Source organism: Grus americana, chromosome 25, assembly GCF_028858705.1.
Source record: "Grus americana isolate bGruAme1 chromosome 25, bGruAme1.mat, whole genome shotgun sequence".
Lineage (NCBI taxonomy): Eukaryota > Metazoa > Chordata > Aves > Gruiformes > Gruidae > Grus > Grus americana.
In genome coordinates this window covers 3,888,927-3,901,743 of record NC_072876.1, presented here as the reverse complement: position 1 = coordinate 3,901,743, position 12,817 = coordinate 3,888,927, and the positions used below count along the sequence as shown (strand labels likewise).

At 43.9% G+C, this 12,817-nt stretch overlaps 1 protein-coding gene across 7 annotated transcripts in view; it reads left to right on the top strand.

Moving 5' to 3' along the window:
* The window catches only part of RAP1A (RAP1A, member of RAS oncogene family), a 42,434-nt gene that overhangs the window by 11,556 nt on the left and 18,061 nt on the right, over positions 1 to 12,817 (top strand). For 6 of the 7 annotated variants that reach the window (XM_054803752.1, XM_054803754.1, XM_054803757.1 and 3 more), the window contains 2 exons: positions 8,313 to 8,382; positions 12,392 to 12,475. In XM_054803752.1, coding sequence (XP_054659727.1) covers positions 12,419 to 12,475 — 57 coding nt within the window. In that variant the 5' untranslated portion in view covers positions 8,313 to 8,382; positions 12,392 to 12,418. Of the gene's footprint in view, positions 1 to 5,625; positions 5,870 to 8,312; positions 8,383 to 12,391; positions 12,476 to 12,817 lie in introns of those variants that run through there. The other variant, XM_054803756.1, reaches the window with a different exon arrangement.

Genomic DNA, 12,817 nt, shown 5'->3' with positions numbered 1-12,817 from the left:
GTAGTTTTGCCCTTTTAAGCCTGGCAGATTCAGGAGGATTTAAAAACTTCAGAGAACCCCTAGCGCAGAGGTCAGACCTGCCTGAGGTTCAGTTCTCGACCCTCCTGGCCTGAAAGTTCTCGCTGTGATGCCTTTCAGGCCCTAGCACTGAAGTGTTAATAACATTTTTGAATATTCCTTCAGTTAAAATCTTCACGTAGAAGAAAATGTCATTTTTATTGTAAAAGAAAATTCAGTTTCTGCCCTGCTCTGTCCCCAGATTCCAGGAAGCAGCATTAAGGGACTGAGCTAAATACTGACGGATTAAGTACCATCTTAAATAGTTTCATTTCTTTATAAAAAGTAATGAAACTGTTACTTTTTCCTCTGTCTTAAGTTAATTCTGTACATTACTGCTATTCAGGTTCCTATCGAGCCTTAAAATCTACCATGAAAACATTTCAAGAGGTACAGTTCTACTTTACAGTGCTAAAATACACCCATCATTAACTGTATTTGGGGACTCATTACATGGATACTCATTGCCGTAGGGGTTTTATTTAAACTGATAAACAATGTAGTATTAATAAGTGGCCATATGGTAAGTGAGGCTTTTCATTCAAAAAATCATTGTTACAACAGGCGTTTAATTAGCTGCAGTTGCGTGGGAACGGTAGGTGGTTTGGTTGCTTGTGGCTGACGCACACTAAACAGTAAAGTATTTTTTAAGGCAGTGAAAATCTCTAGACTGCATATGCAAACCTGACCTTTAGATCGGTCCACATGGTCAAATCCAGTGTATACACGCAAACTGATTATTGCAGCTTTGCCAGGAAGATTTAAAGAATCTTAGTATTTTCTGGAATTTGTAAGTTAGTCCAATCCCCTGAAAAGCTGGGCAGTGGTCCATGCGAACAGACGACACGTTTTTAGACGCTTAATATTAGTCTTAGAATTTATCACTGGTGGGTAGAAAGAAGTTTGAAGAAGAGTTTAAACCTCTACAATTTTTTCAAGAAGTTTCCAAGTAACCTTAATTGGGAGGAAGCTGTATTGGCTTCTCCATCGAAGATTTGATGCTGGAGAACAAATAAGGACAAACTGGATTCCGGCCCCCGGCAGTGACCAGTGTCTGGTCACTATTACTGCAGAAATAAAACAATTAAAGTGCAAGCTAAAATGGCAGTGACAATCTACCTACCTCATGTCACTTATTTACTCTTAATTATATAAACCAGGAAGAACATAGTTAAGAACGTTGCCAAGCTACTATCAGTACAGCAAATTATTCTTACCAAGTGTAATGTAGTTGGTGTTTTGCTATGGTTGAGCCTCCTAGAGTCTGTCTGGAATTTAATCTGTGTTAAAAAAGGTCAGAACATTTTTTCCACTAAAGAAAATGGAGTTAAAAAAAAATGTATAGGACTTAAAAATCAGTGGCAACTTGTGGATGTGGTAGACAGCAGATGGAGGAAGTCCCATGAGCGACTTCTACATCTAATGTTATGCCCTTTAACATTTACATGTTTTGCTGATGAGGAAGGGGGAAAGGAAATGTTTTTCTTCTCTTCTTCTGAAAAAGCTGTTGAGAACTCCCCTGAATTGTGTGAACCCCTCTGCCGAAAATTCTCAAGTAGCTCTAGATGAGAGAGGAGACGGCCGAGCGCGGCCATGGTGTTGCTGGGGAGGACCTCTGCTCTGCCGGTGGGCTGCTGCGCAGGCTCAGCTCTGTGATTCATCGCCGTTCTGTTTCCGTAATGTGGCCGCACAGTACTTCCTATTAAACTGTTTTATATGTATATAATTGAGAAAAGTCTCTTTTCTCCTAAATCTGCGCAGTTTGGTGGATGTCTTTCCTCCTGTTTGCGGATCGGTGCTCATTAGTATTAAATTTGCAGCAGTGCTGCAGTCCGTTCGGAGGGGAGGCTGCCAATTGCAGCGAGTGACGTAGCGTTTTGTTCTAATTTGGGGATGCAGTGTGTGTTGGTCTTTTGAGTTTTGCTTCTGGCTTCCTTTCCCCTGTCTTTGTCTGTCTGGCACATGTCCCTAGCAACTTTCTGCAAATGCAGACCAGTAGGACAAAAAATAAATTAGCCGTTTCAGCATGGCAAGCTTTAGCTGCCCAAAGTACTCGTTCCTTGCCTGGAGTGCTTCTATAGCAAAGCAATTTAAAATGAATGAGTAGGCAGTCACTTCCATAGAAGTTAGCATTATGATATTTAAAATTGCAAGTTCAGAGTGAAGCTGGCTGCTGACAAGGTTACTGACCGAGGAAGATCAATCTCAATATGTTTGCGCATAAGATAACATTTTCAAATTACAGAATTATTGCTATTTTCAAAAGAAGTTTGTTTCTCTGACTTGTTTGCGTGCGCTGTAGTTAATTTGCCCAAAGCTCTGGTTCAGTACAGCGCTGAAGTCAGAAAGGACGACTCTTGCGAGAGGACTTTACCCTTAGCCCAGGCTTTTATGGCTCTGGCCCTGCATTGGTAACCTTCGCAGTGCACCGTGGAAGATGTGAAATTATGCAAAACTGGCGATTTGGATGCAGGTCGGAGGAGCACGCGGTCGGGACTTGAGTTTTTGAGAATGGATGTGTGCAAGATTTGAAGGCCGATCTCTTGCCTTTTCCGGTTGAACACTTCAAATAAGATCTCAGAACAATTTTGGTTTTTTCTTGTGTTTTCAAATACCTGTTTGCTTATTTGGCTTGTCACTAGCTTTATTTTTTTGCCTGTGCTTCTCGTTGTGGTTTTTTGTTTTTATCTAGTACTTCAGAAACAAAAAAAAAGAGTGTATTTAGATTTAAGTTACTGAGTGGTAATTGCCTCTCACTTGGGCAAGGTACGTTATTAAAATATTGCTGCCGCCTTGTTTGTAAACTTATGAATTACTGGTGAAAGTTCTCTTTTGGAAATATTAGAATGTTAGAGTATTGAAATATTGTTGCACTTCTCACTAATCACAGTGAATTCAGTTTATAGTTACTTTATTAAAATGCTTTTTAGCACAGTAGTGGTTCAAGATTTGATTCAATTCCCAAGTCTTATTGTAGGGAGCTGGAACTCACTTAGGAGTTGCTTCAGTTCTTGGGCGTACTTAGGCTTCCCTCGAGGAGCGCATGTGTTTCTGAATGTCCAAAATACCCATTTTCTAATGCTGAAGTTACCGGAGTATTAAATAGGTTGATTAGGCAATGTAAATTCCTGCCTGGAACCAAAATGTTTTCCTTGTTTTTATAAGAAATAACTCGGGTTTTGGCCTGCATTGAATTGAAGAGGACAAAAGCTTGCAAACCTAGAGGGAGTGGAGGTGTAATGCAGAGTCAGTGGTGCTCCACGGTTGAGTAGTGACTCATCCAACACCACCACTGTGCATACATCAAGTTCTACGGTTGTTGCCTTGATTTGTATTTGATTTGATGCTGAAAGCAGTCAGTGGAAATGGTAATGTTTTCACTGTTAAAATTGTAAAATTGAGGGCGAGATTCCTGCCGTAACGTAGAAAAGATGTGTGCTGTTGTATAATGTTAATATATAAAATACATTTGCTTGGGTGTCAGATACCGCAGTGATAATGAGTAATAAAATAGAGGCAGACTGAAGATTTTGTGAATGGAAGTTTGTCAAATTGTACTTCAAAGTTACATTGAAGTCCTGCTTTCTTCTTAGATTTGTATTTTATTATTTTATTATGATTTTTATTTTTTCCCCCCCTTCCCTTTCATTTTTCTGATGTCGATGCCCTCAGGAAAGGCGGAGGAGGTTTTCTGTGTACCCTAAAGACAGGGAGATTGACTGCCTCGGGGAAGGGACTTGGCAAGTGAGTCGGTGGCAGTGATTTTTATTTAAGTAAATTCCATGCTAACTAACAGGGTAAGTCTATGGCGGTGTTTGTCTCGCTACTTTTTCGGGGAGCTGTCTGTTAATTAATTGTGCGATTTGCAGGCAAACACCCTTTCATTTGTGATCCACCATCCCTCTTTCCTAGCACGTTTCCGCAGCTCGCATGTAACAATTGCGTAATTGTTGACAGCTTTGATTAATATTAGGGAAGTATTTAATGCGCTTTCGACTTCATTGAGTAATTTAATATCTAAGAACATGGTGTATAACAAATAACTAATTAGGGAGCGGACGGTGAGTGGGGCTGTCATTCGGCAGTGCCGGGGGCCGGGTGGCTGAACCGGCACGGAGCCGCTGGCAGTTTGCAGCCTACGGTTTGGCAAGTGCCGGTCCTTCGTGAAGCCAAAGGTAGAGCTCCAGGTCTCGTGTTTCCAGCCTTCACTGCTATATCATTCCTTCTATTTGTGGGTTTTTTTGGGATGGTTTTTGTTTTTGTTCTGTTTTTATTGTGGATCTGTCAGTTTTAGTGTGATTTTGATCATTGTAAATCTTTTCTTTGCAGAAGTGCTGGATTTGAGTTTGTTTTGCAAACACGGCTGTGAGTAATGAAGGGATTTTGGTGGAGTATTGAGCAATGTTTAGTAGACACTTAAAAAAAATAAATAAAATCCACGCCTTTTCATGGCCTAGTTTATAGTAACTTACAAAACTGGCATGAAGAACATTTACAAGTTCAAAATTAAACAGGTTTGTTTATAGTAGCCATGATTCAGTATTTAACTGCCAGGGTAAAAATAACCAAGCCATGTGGCTGTAACGTCCCAAGAATCTGCCCCTCTCGGGGAAATGGGAAAGCGATGGCCGCTGGGGTAGGGCGGCCGGTGCTGGAGTTCACGCAGCCATCTGTGTGTTTCTCTCCCAAATCTGTAAAATGCTGACAGCACATTTCGCCTTGGAAATGTTAAATATTTTGGTTTCTGCATATGAAAATCAGACTGGTAGAAAAAGGGAGGTGTGGGTGATGAGCAAGCCAGCGTTCAGGAGGAGGTCACTAGCTTTTTTCTTCCCTAAAGCCGGGTGAGTGGTGTTTGCTCCCTGCCCCTCGCTATCCCAAGGACACCAGGGTGCATCTTTCAGGGGAACAGCAAGAGAGCAAAATAAGTGTCAGGGTAACAGCGCACGCCGCTGTCAGAGCTGCACCTTGAGAGGCCATTTCACGTTGTCTCTAAGAACTGGTGCTTGTGGTTTGGTGTGTGCTTGTTTGGTGCCTCGCTTTTTTCTGTTCCTTTTCTCTCGCCCTTTTTTAAAATAGGGCTGTGCGTTGTGCTGTTGGAGTGCAAACACAGTCTGTGTTGGTTTGCTGTCATCTGTCTTCGGTCCTATAGCTGAGACTGTGTCAGCACTTTCACCAAAAATTCCTCTTTTCAGATATGTACAAATTGGATCCAAGCACATGCTTGTAGCAAGAGCTGCTTGAATGAACTCTGCTTTGCTGTAGACTCACTTCCTATTATATTCAGAAAAATATTTAACAAGGATCATGACAACTTCATTATCTGTTTCTGCAACATTTTGATTTATGTGGTTCCAAGGTGGCACGTGCCTGTGGCTCTGCAGTGTTGAATGCAGAGCTGCTAAACCCCCCCCCTTCAACCCCCCCCCCAAACAAAAAACCCCCCAACAAAAAGACTTTGAAAAACCAAATTACTGGTTCTTCATTTAAACTTCCTATGGTTCTAGCATTAAAAGGGGAACAATTGCTTCTTTTATCCCTTGGAAATGCTCTTGGGAAGAGCAAGTAGCCACGTAAAGCTAGACCATCTCATCTGGGGCTTGAAGGACCAGGGACGCTTTCCAAGGGCTTGTCTCGCTGTGCCCCCGCAGCGCTGGCAGCGTGGGACGGGCATGTGTATGCCTTGCCTGCGCACCGGGAAATACCCCCTCGTCTTCTGCCTCTTTACTTCCACGGTCAAAGCCTGCAAGCGGGACGGGACCCTGCTGCCTGGTCTGTTGGGGAAAGACGGCAGCTGCCCGTTGATGTTCGGGTAAGTCTGCGCTCCCATGCCGCAGGCTCAGGGGTCGGCTGGGGCACGGCAGGGCACCTGCGTGGGCTGGAGAGGTATGGGACAGGATGCCAGATTCATTTCTGAGGGACTCTGATAGCATTGGTGCCCGATGCTTCTGTTTCCTGCGTGTGGTGATACTGTGCTTGGAACTGGCGTGTGCTGTGGCCTCCCCGCAGAGCTGCGATGCCGAGATCATGCCGCTCGGCTGCAGAGGTACGACGTGGTTGCGCAGACGTGTGTGTTTCTTACCAGAAAGAAACATGATGGATGCTGTAAAATAATTTTACTTTGTAGATGTTGCAACAGTCATGGGATTTTATCATGGCAAAGCTGACTGCGAGCGGTTAAGTGATGGTTCCCCCCTCTTTGTGATCACTCAGGGTCACTGGGCTGCCTTAAACGTAGCCGGCTTTCTTCTGCGTTCTTGATAGTGGAAAGTACTACGTTACTACGTTTTCATCTCTTAAAATGCATTGCAAACGTGATAGAAGCTCAAGCAGGGTTAGGCTGACCTCAGTTCGTCTTCTGTAAGTGAAGTTTTGTGTAGAGTATATTAGGAAGAAAAGTCCAACGGGAGCACGGTGATTTGATTTAAGCAGCATGCATCTCTCCTGCAAAAGAAAGTTGTCTTTTTGTTGTGGGAAAAGCAAACTGAGGGAGAGGAGGATAGAGCCTGGAGAGCACAGGAAGCTCCCGAGCGCTTGGAGATCCATAGCAGCTGGCTTTCGGGTGAGGGTTTGATGAGCCCCCCTTTCAGAACGGAGGGAGCCTGTTAATCTGTTAAAATGTGGCGATGTCTATTTAAACTCACCGATGGGACGCGTGCTCAGATTGCACTGGAAGCCCAACCAGTGCCCTCGGTGGCGTTTCCAGCCCCACTTCAGCTGCTCTGTAACGCCGGCGCCTGCCCCAGATGCCAGTGCCTGCCCGAGTGGCTTCGCGGCAGCACGGAGGAGCCGATGCCTCCCCCTGCCCTGCCTCCCCCTCGCCTCTCGGTCCAGCCCTGGCCTTCTGACTCACTTGGTACTGACTCAGTTTTTAAATATCTTTGCTGATCTGTTATCTGTAGCTTGTTCTTCACACATTTCCCCGGGTTTCTGGGGTAATGCTTTCCCATGCAGACGCAGGCACGGTGTGCTGCGGGCGCGAAGGCAGCGGGGAGGGAGTTTCAAGTACGTTGGAAGAAGGGATGTGGGAACCTGGATCCTGTTGACTTTCCATAGGAGTTGGTCATTGAACTGTTCTTTAAAATGCCCAGCCCTGGGTTAGCTGGACAATGAATGGTCAGAAATTGAGAGAGAATAGCTGTCAATATATGTTTGGGGATGAAATCCATGGTATTGTGGTAAAAGGCCCTTGCCAGAGGCAAGGGAAAAAATGAGACTTTGGAAAGGTGCGTGAAGTGTTTGCAAATGCAGTCATCAAATAACGGGTACAGAGGATTGTGGACAGAAGTGACAACTTCGCATAAATCCAGTAAAAATTGATGTAAAGAAAACAAATAAGTTATTTAGATAATGATTTGAAAACAGTGCATAAAAGAGAGAAGTACTTCTCCCTGTCATGGCAATCTTTTCCTGCCATGTCTGCAGACTGTATTTTATTGCTATCAAGTCTAGTAGACAAAAATAAGGAACTTGAAATTTTCATTTAAAAAAAAAAAAGGGGAAAAAAAACCCCAAACCAGCAAGTAACTTGTGCTCCAAAATGAAATCTCAAGCCAACGAGGAGGCAGGGTGAGCAGCCCTCTCCTGAGTCGATGGGAGGTGAAGACAGAGCAGGAGTACGGTCCTGCCGCAGCCAGGCCTGGAGGTGTAGGAGCGTTTTGGCTTCGTGGCTCAGCTGCGTGTGGCCCAGCGTGCCCCGAGCAGGGCGGTGGATGTGCTGTGGCTCTGGGAAAACGAGACTCATCAGCCGTGGTTACTCTGTTGTCAGGCTGAAGCTTCGTCACTGGATGAGAGAGTTTGGATGGCTGAGGTGGCGCTGCTCGGGAGCTGCATAGCACAGGGACAAGTTTTACTTCTCGCTTCCAAAATGTGAACTTGACAGTTTTGAGCTTGATTTTTACTTTTTCACCTAAGAAAGTTCAATTTCCTGTCATTTTCCTGTGGTTTACCTTAACTACAAGTCCAGTTTGTAAAGTGGTTTTTACAATGACATAATCAATTAGAAATTGTGTTTTGCCATTGGCTTCCACCTGACCCTCCCCAATCTTTGACTGCCCCAGAGATAAGGTTAAATTGTGCTGGAGTTCTTGTTTTTAAGGTAGTTTGATTCGAGTATTTAGAAATTACGTAGAGTTCCATTGATAAAGCAAAGAGCAAATTTTGGCATGTTTTGGCTTGAAGCCATGAAGAGATATGATGCTTGCATATACTGTAATTTGAAAAGCAATTAATTCTTCTTTCTTTTTTTTTTTCAGTCCCTTGTAGGGAGCCTGGAAAAACCTTCAGTAAGGCTGCTAACACTGATGAGAGATCTTTTATGCCAAGGTATGAGGTTTTTAATGTTTTCAATATATTTCAAGTGAAATTGCTAACTGTGAAATCATTGGCAGTTGGGGAAATTTGAGAATTGATGTGTGTATAATTCATTGTTTAAAATAAAAAGTTGCCTGAATCTTGTTTACTGTAATGTGGAAAAAAAAACCCTGAAGCTTTGTGTTCTGTCTTTCCTGATGTCCTCTGCTATTGTCCAAAATACAAATCTATGATTACAGTCCGCAGTGTTTCTTTTTAAGGCTGAGTCAAGAATGTGTCTGCTCTGATTTTTATTTTTTTTAAGTCTTTTGTTTTCATCTTGATGGAGATTACGTCATCAGTTATGGCCAGTGTTTCATCAAGTTACACAAAACCATCAGACCATGTGCTCTTACCGCTGTCTTCCTCACGCTGAGCAGCGTATCTGCGCCTCCTGTTAAGTGCAGCTCCATCAGCGTTTGGAGAAGGATGGAGAAACTAATAAATACCAACGGCCTTCTTCAGATGTGTAAGATTGTACTCGGGCATTTGCATTTCACAGGGTGCACATCACATTTCAGGTTAGCGTGAAGTTCCTGCACCCACTCTCTTTCAGTGCTGTGTTCACTTATCTTCTTTATTTATGCCTCTCTCTCCCTGCCACCCAAACTATAAACTTCTTGATGAGCTGGTGAAACTTCTGTAACAGGAGCAGCTATTTTTTGTCGGGTTTATCTCCTGAAGGGCCTCAGCCGCTCTCCCCACGCCACCCACCCTGCAGCCTCTGCCTGGTTTCTTCCGCTGGTTGGGAAATACCCTGAAAGTTTTGCTGCTTTGTACCCTGATTCAGCCACTCGGTTGCAACAGGGTGAAAGAGGATTCGTGCAGTTAAGAGAGTGCGTGAGTGCTTGGCTGAATAGAGATGCAGGTGAGCGGGCGCTTGGAGCCGTGGTTCAGGTTACAGCTTCATCTCTGCTTGCATCCATCTGCTGGTCCTTCTCAGAGATCCTTCTGCCATCCTGCCTGCACTGCCTTTCGTTTTTGTACGTTAAAACAAATATCCTGCATCTTTTCTTCACCTTTCCATCTATTCACAGGGCAGGGCCCTTTGCTCTTCCTTCAGGAAGGAGCTGGGCATCCTGGGGCTGATGCTGTGGATAGCTGAGTGTCCATTTCTGTCACTTCCCAGGCAGTGTTGGTGACAGGAGCAGCAGCAAAGAGATTCTTCTGTTAAAGAATAAAGAAAAGACGAGATTAATCCTGAGGCGTCAGGTGTTCTGCAGTGTAGAAGCGAAGTTTGTTCATTACTATAGATGAAATCTGAACCCTGCTGTTTTATTACTCCGTATTTAAAGTGGATGTACAGGTGCTGGGTAGGTTGGAGAGGCTGATACAGCGGGGAGGAGGGAGCCTGCTGCTTAGGGCAATGATGTGTTAGTTAATATGAGACGTGCTCTGTGCCCCTCGCTTGTCCTGTCATAGCTAAGTGACTGTGTGCGTCTGGGAAAAGGGAGCACGAGCAAGGAGGCGTGCTCACCTTTGGTTTATTTTTGCACTGTGGCGTTCAGAACTAATGAGACCAGTCTCACAACATTTATGACAACACTAAAAGTTATTATTTTTACACTCCTTAGTGATCACATTCCTTTTTTGAATCGAAAGAAACACTTAACACCCATAATTTCACTCCATTTTGAAACGTAGTCGTTGCTTGACAGCGTGCAGCTCCACTACACAGAGCTCTGGATGGAAATGAATGCTACTGTGTCTAACTGTATTTAGGTGGGCATAAACAGTTGCCAAATGAAAAGTTGGCTGGGATGCAGCATAGTAATTTCTTGAGCACTCTATTCATGTTGTATAAACAGATAACATTAACATACTTGTGAAAGAGCTACAAGATAATTAAGGCATGTGGGATTTACAGTAATAAGGCTCATGCATTTTAGAATCTTGGTTTCCTGTTGCACCTGAAAAAAAAAAACCACCCAACCAGCAAATACTGTAGAGAAGAAATGAGAAGTTAGTCTTGTACTGCTCCCAGCTGAAACTTTCCCACAAGTATTTTTACTATAAATAAGAAGTGAAAGAGTTCACAGCTAAATTCAACCCTTAGCTTGATTGCTTTCTGGGTTTTCTTGGGTGGAACAGACTGTGGAACTGTAGGAAGATGAAGATAAATTGGATCAATAAGTTGCATTTATACTTTATGAGAAAAATGCATCGCCTCTTAATTTTTAAGGATTATCAAGGGAAAAGCATTGCTAGTTGGAATTCCCCTCTCCTTCCCATCCAAAATCATGATTTTTGAAAAAAAAAAAGGAACTGAATGTTACTTCTCAGGGAAATTTTCAAGCAGAAGAGCTTGCAGCTGCCAGAATTTTAACCAAAAATGTTAACACACTAGAGTGCATAGACATTGCTCGCTCTGCTTTTAGATACTCAGTTACAGTTCTAGAAAATCCCTTTCAGTTTGACTTAGTTTCACAGTTTCTATGAAGTTAAGCAACTGCAGCTCAGATAGGTTTCAAGAGTTGCAGAAAAACTGTCCCAAGGTGCTTAAAACCATAGGCTGCTGCTAGCTTCAGCTTTATTCCCCACCAAGGCTTGGGCGAGGGAAGGGCAGCTTGGCTCCGTGACTGCAGAGAGCCAGCGAGCCCTGTATTTCTGTTTTTCTGACTTAAAAATGAGCTTCAATTTGTGCTAAACTGGCCGCAGAATTTGTATGCCTCCACCTGCACGTGGGGTGGTTTTAATTTATTTTTTATTATGTGCTCGTGTCACATAAAACATACTGTGTGGTTGAGGGGTGAGGGTTTTAAAAGGAGGGTGTTTGGGCACGGTCTCCGTAAGGCGTTCAGCCCAGCAGGACAGAGCCGAGCTCTGACAGAGCCACTGGCTGTGGCTGTGCACGTGGGCTTCTTCTGTGACTCTGTGTCACAGCTTTTCCCTTGGGAATTCAAATGATAGGGAAAAAAAAATCCCAAACCTGTCCCGATTTAATGATTATATAAACTTGAGACACAGATTGTCAGGGAGTTGTCCACAGTTGCAAAGCTAAAAATACAATCCCTGTTCTTCGCAGACCGTTGTTAACGGTAGTCGACAAGGCGATACATTTCTCTATCAAACTACTTGGAATACATTTTTATTTTTAAAGCGATCTTCAAACTGTAGCCAGTGAACCCATAAATCCTGTGGCAAAGTTAGTTTGAGAAATGCAGCTTGCCCAGCCTCGTAGCACTTGTGTTTCTGAAGCCTTACTTGGGAAGAAAGTGCTATCTTGCTGGGGGAAGAGGGGGAAGATAATTAGCTGCTGAGGTCATTGTTTGCTTGAGCTTCGTTGATAGGGACAGCCTAGTCTGGCTTATAATGTAAACATAGTGTAAAATGTTTATCACCAGCTTTGTCATTTGCCTTATTTGTCAGGGAACCTCAGTGAGAATGAGAAGTTTTCTGGTGCTACGCAGCGAGTTGAGGGAGTTGCCAGATTTCCATAAAAAGGCAGAGTCCTTGCTTGGGCGAGCAGAGAGGTTCTGCTTTGGCAGCCGTAAGTTAGGCCTGACCTTTTCCAGAGAGAAAATACTGACCTACATCCTTCCCTGCGGGGGGTGGGTGGGAGAAGTAAACCTCTCTACTTGCATCTTTCTGATCTAAGTTTCTTGTCCGATAGTGTTTTATGCTATAAAATGCTGAGAATGCAGAGGACGGGCAGCGAGAGCTCGTGCTACCCGGTGCAGCTGGGAGCAGGCGTGTGTGGCTGCGCTGTGTTTGTACCATGGTGTATTCATCCTCTTCCTCTCCGAGCACCACCAGGCTCACAGGTCCGGCTTTGGGCATCTCGTATAAACCGGGGCTGTCGGAGCGGCCATCTAGCCTTAATGCCCAGGTAGAAAAACAAAAAGCATAGCTGTTACTAAAGAGCTTTTTCTTCTCAGGAGTATCTGGAGAAGGGCAGCGTGTTGCTGTTTTCAGAAGACAGTGTCATAAATTCGTATGTGCAGGTACGCTTTTAACTGTCGGCTTTTTTCCTGCTTTCCAGATCGTCGCTATTTGAACAGACCACACCATGCGTGAGTACAAGCTAGTGGTCCTTGGTTCAGGAGGTGTGGGGAAGTCCGCTTTGGTGAGTTTTGGGAAGCAGTTCTGAAACTGATACAAATACAGATACTGAACTTCAAAATTAGCCTATCTTATTGCAGACAATGCTCATTAAATGCATTCAGGCATTTCTATTAACTTTTAACATGCAGAGTGACTTCTGTGTAGCCACTGGCTGAAATAGCTGTGAATGTGTCACGTTTTGGAGGAGCAGCGGGTGATTAATTGCAGTTACAATAGCTAGCATTTCATTTCTGCTTCCCGCATGGGTGTAATATTGGAAACGACCGACGTCTGTACCTAAATATGAAAAGCCTACACTGGAACAGTGACTGAAGTCTTGCCGTGCGTGGCAGTGAATCGGTGA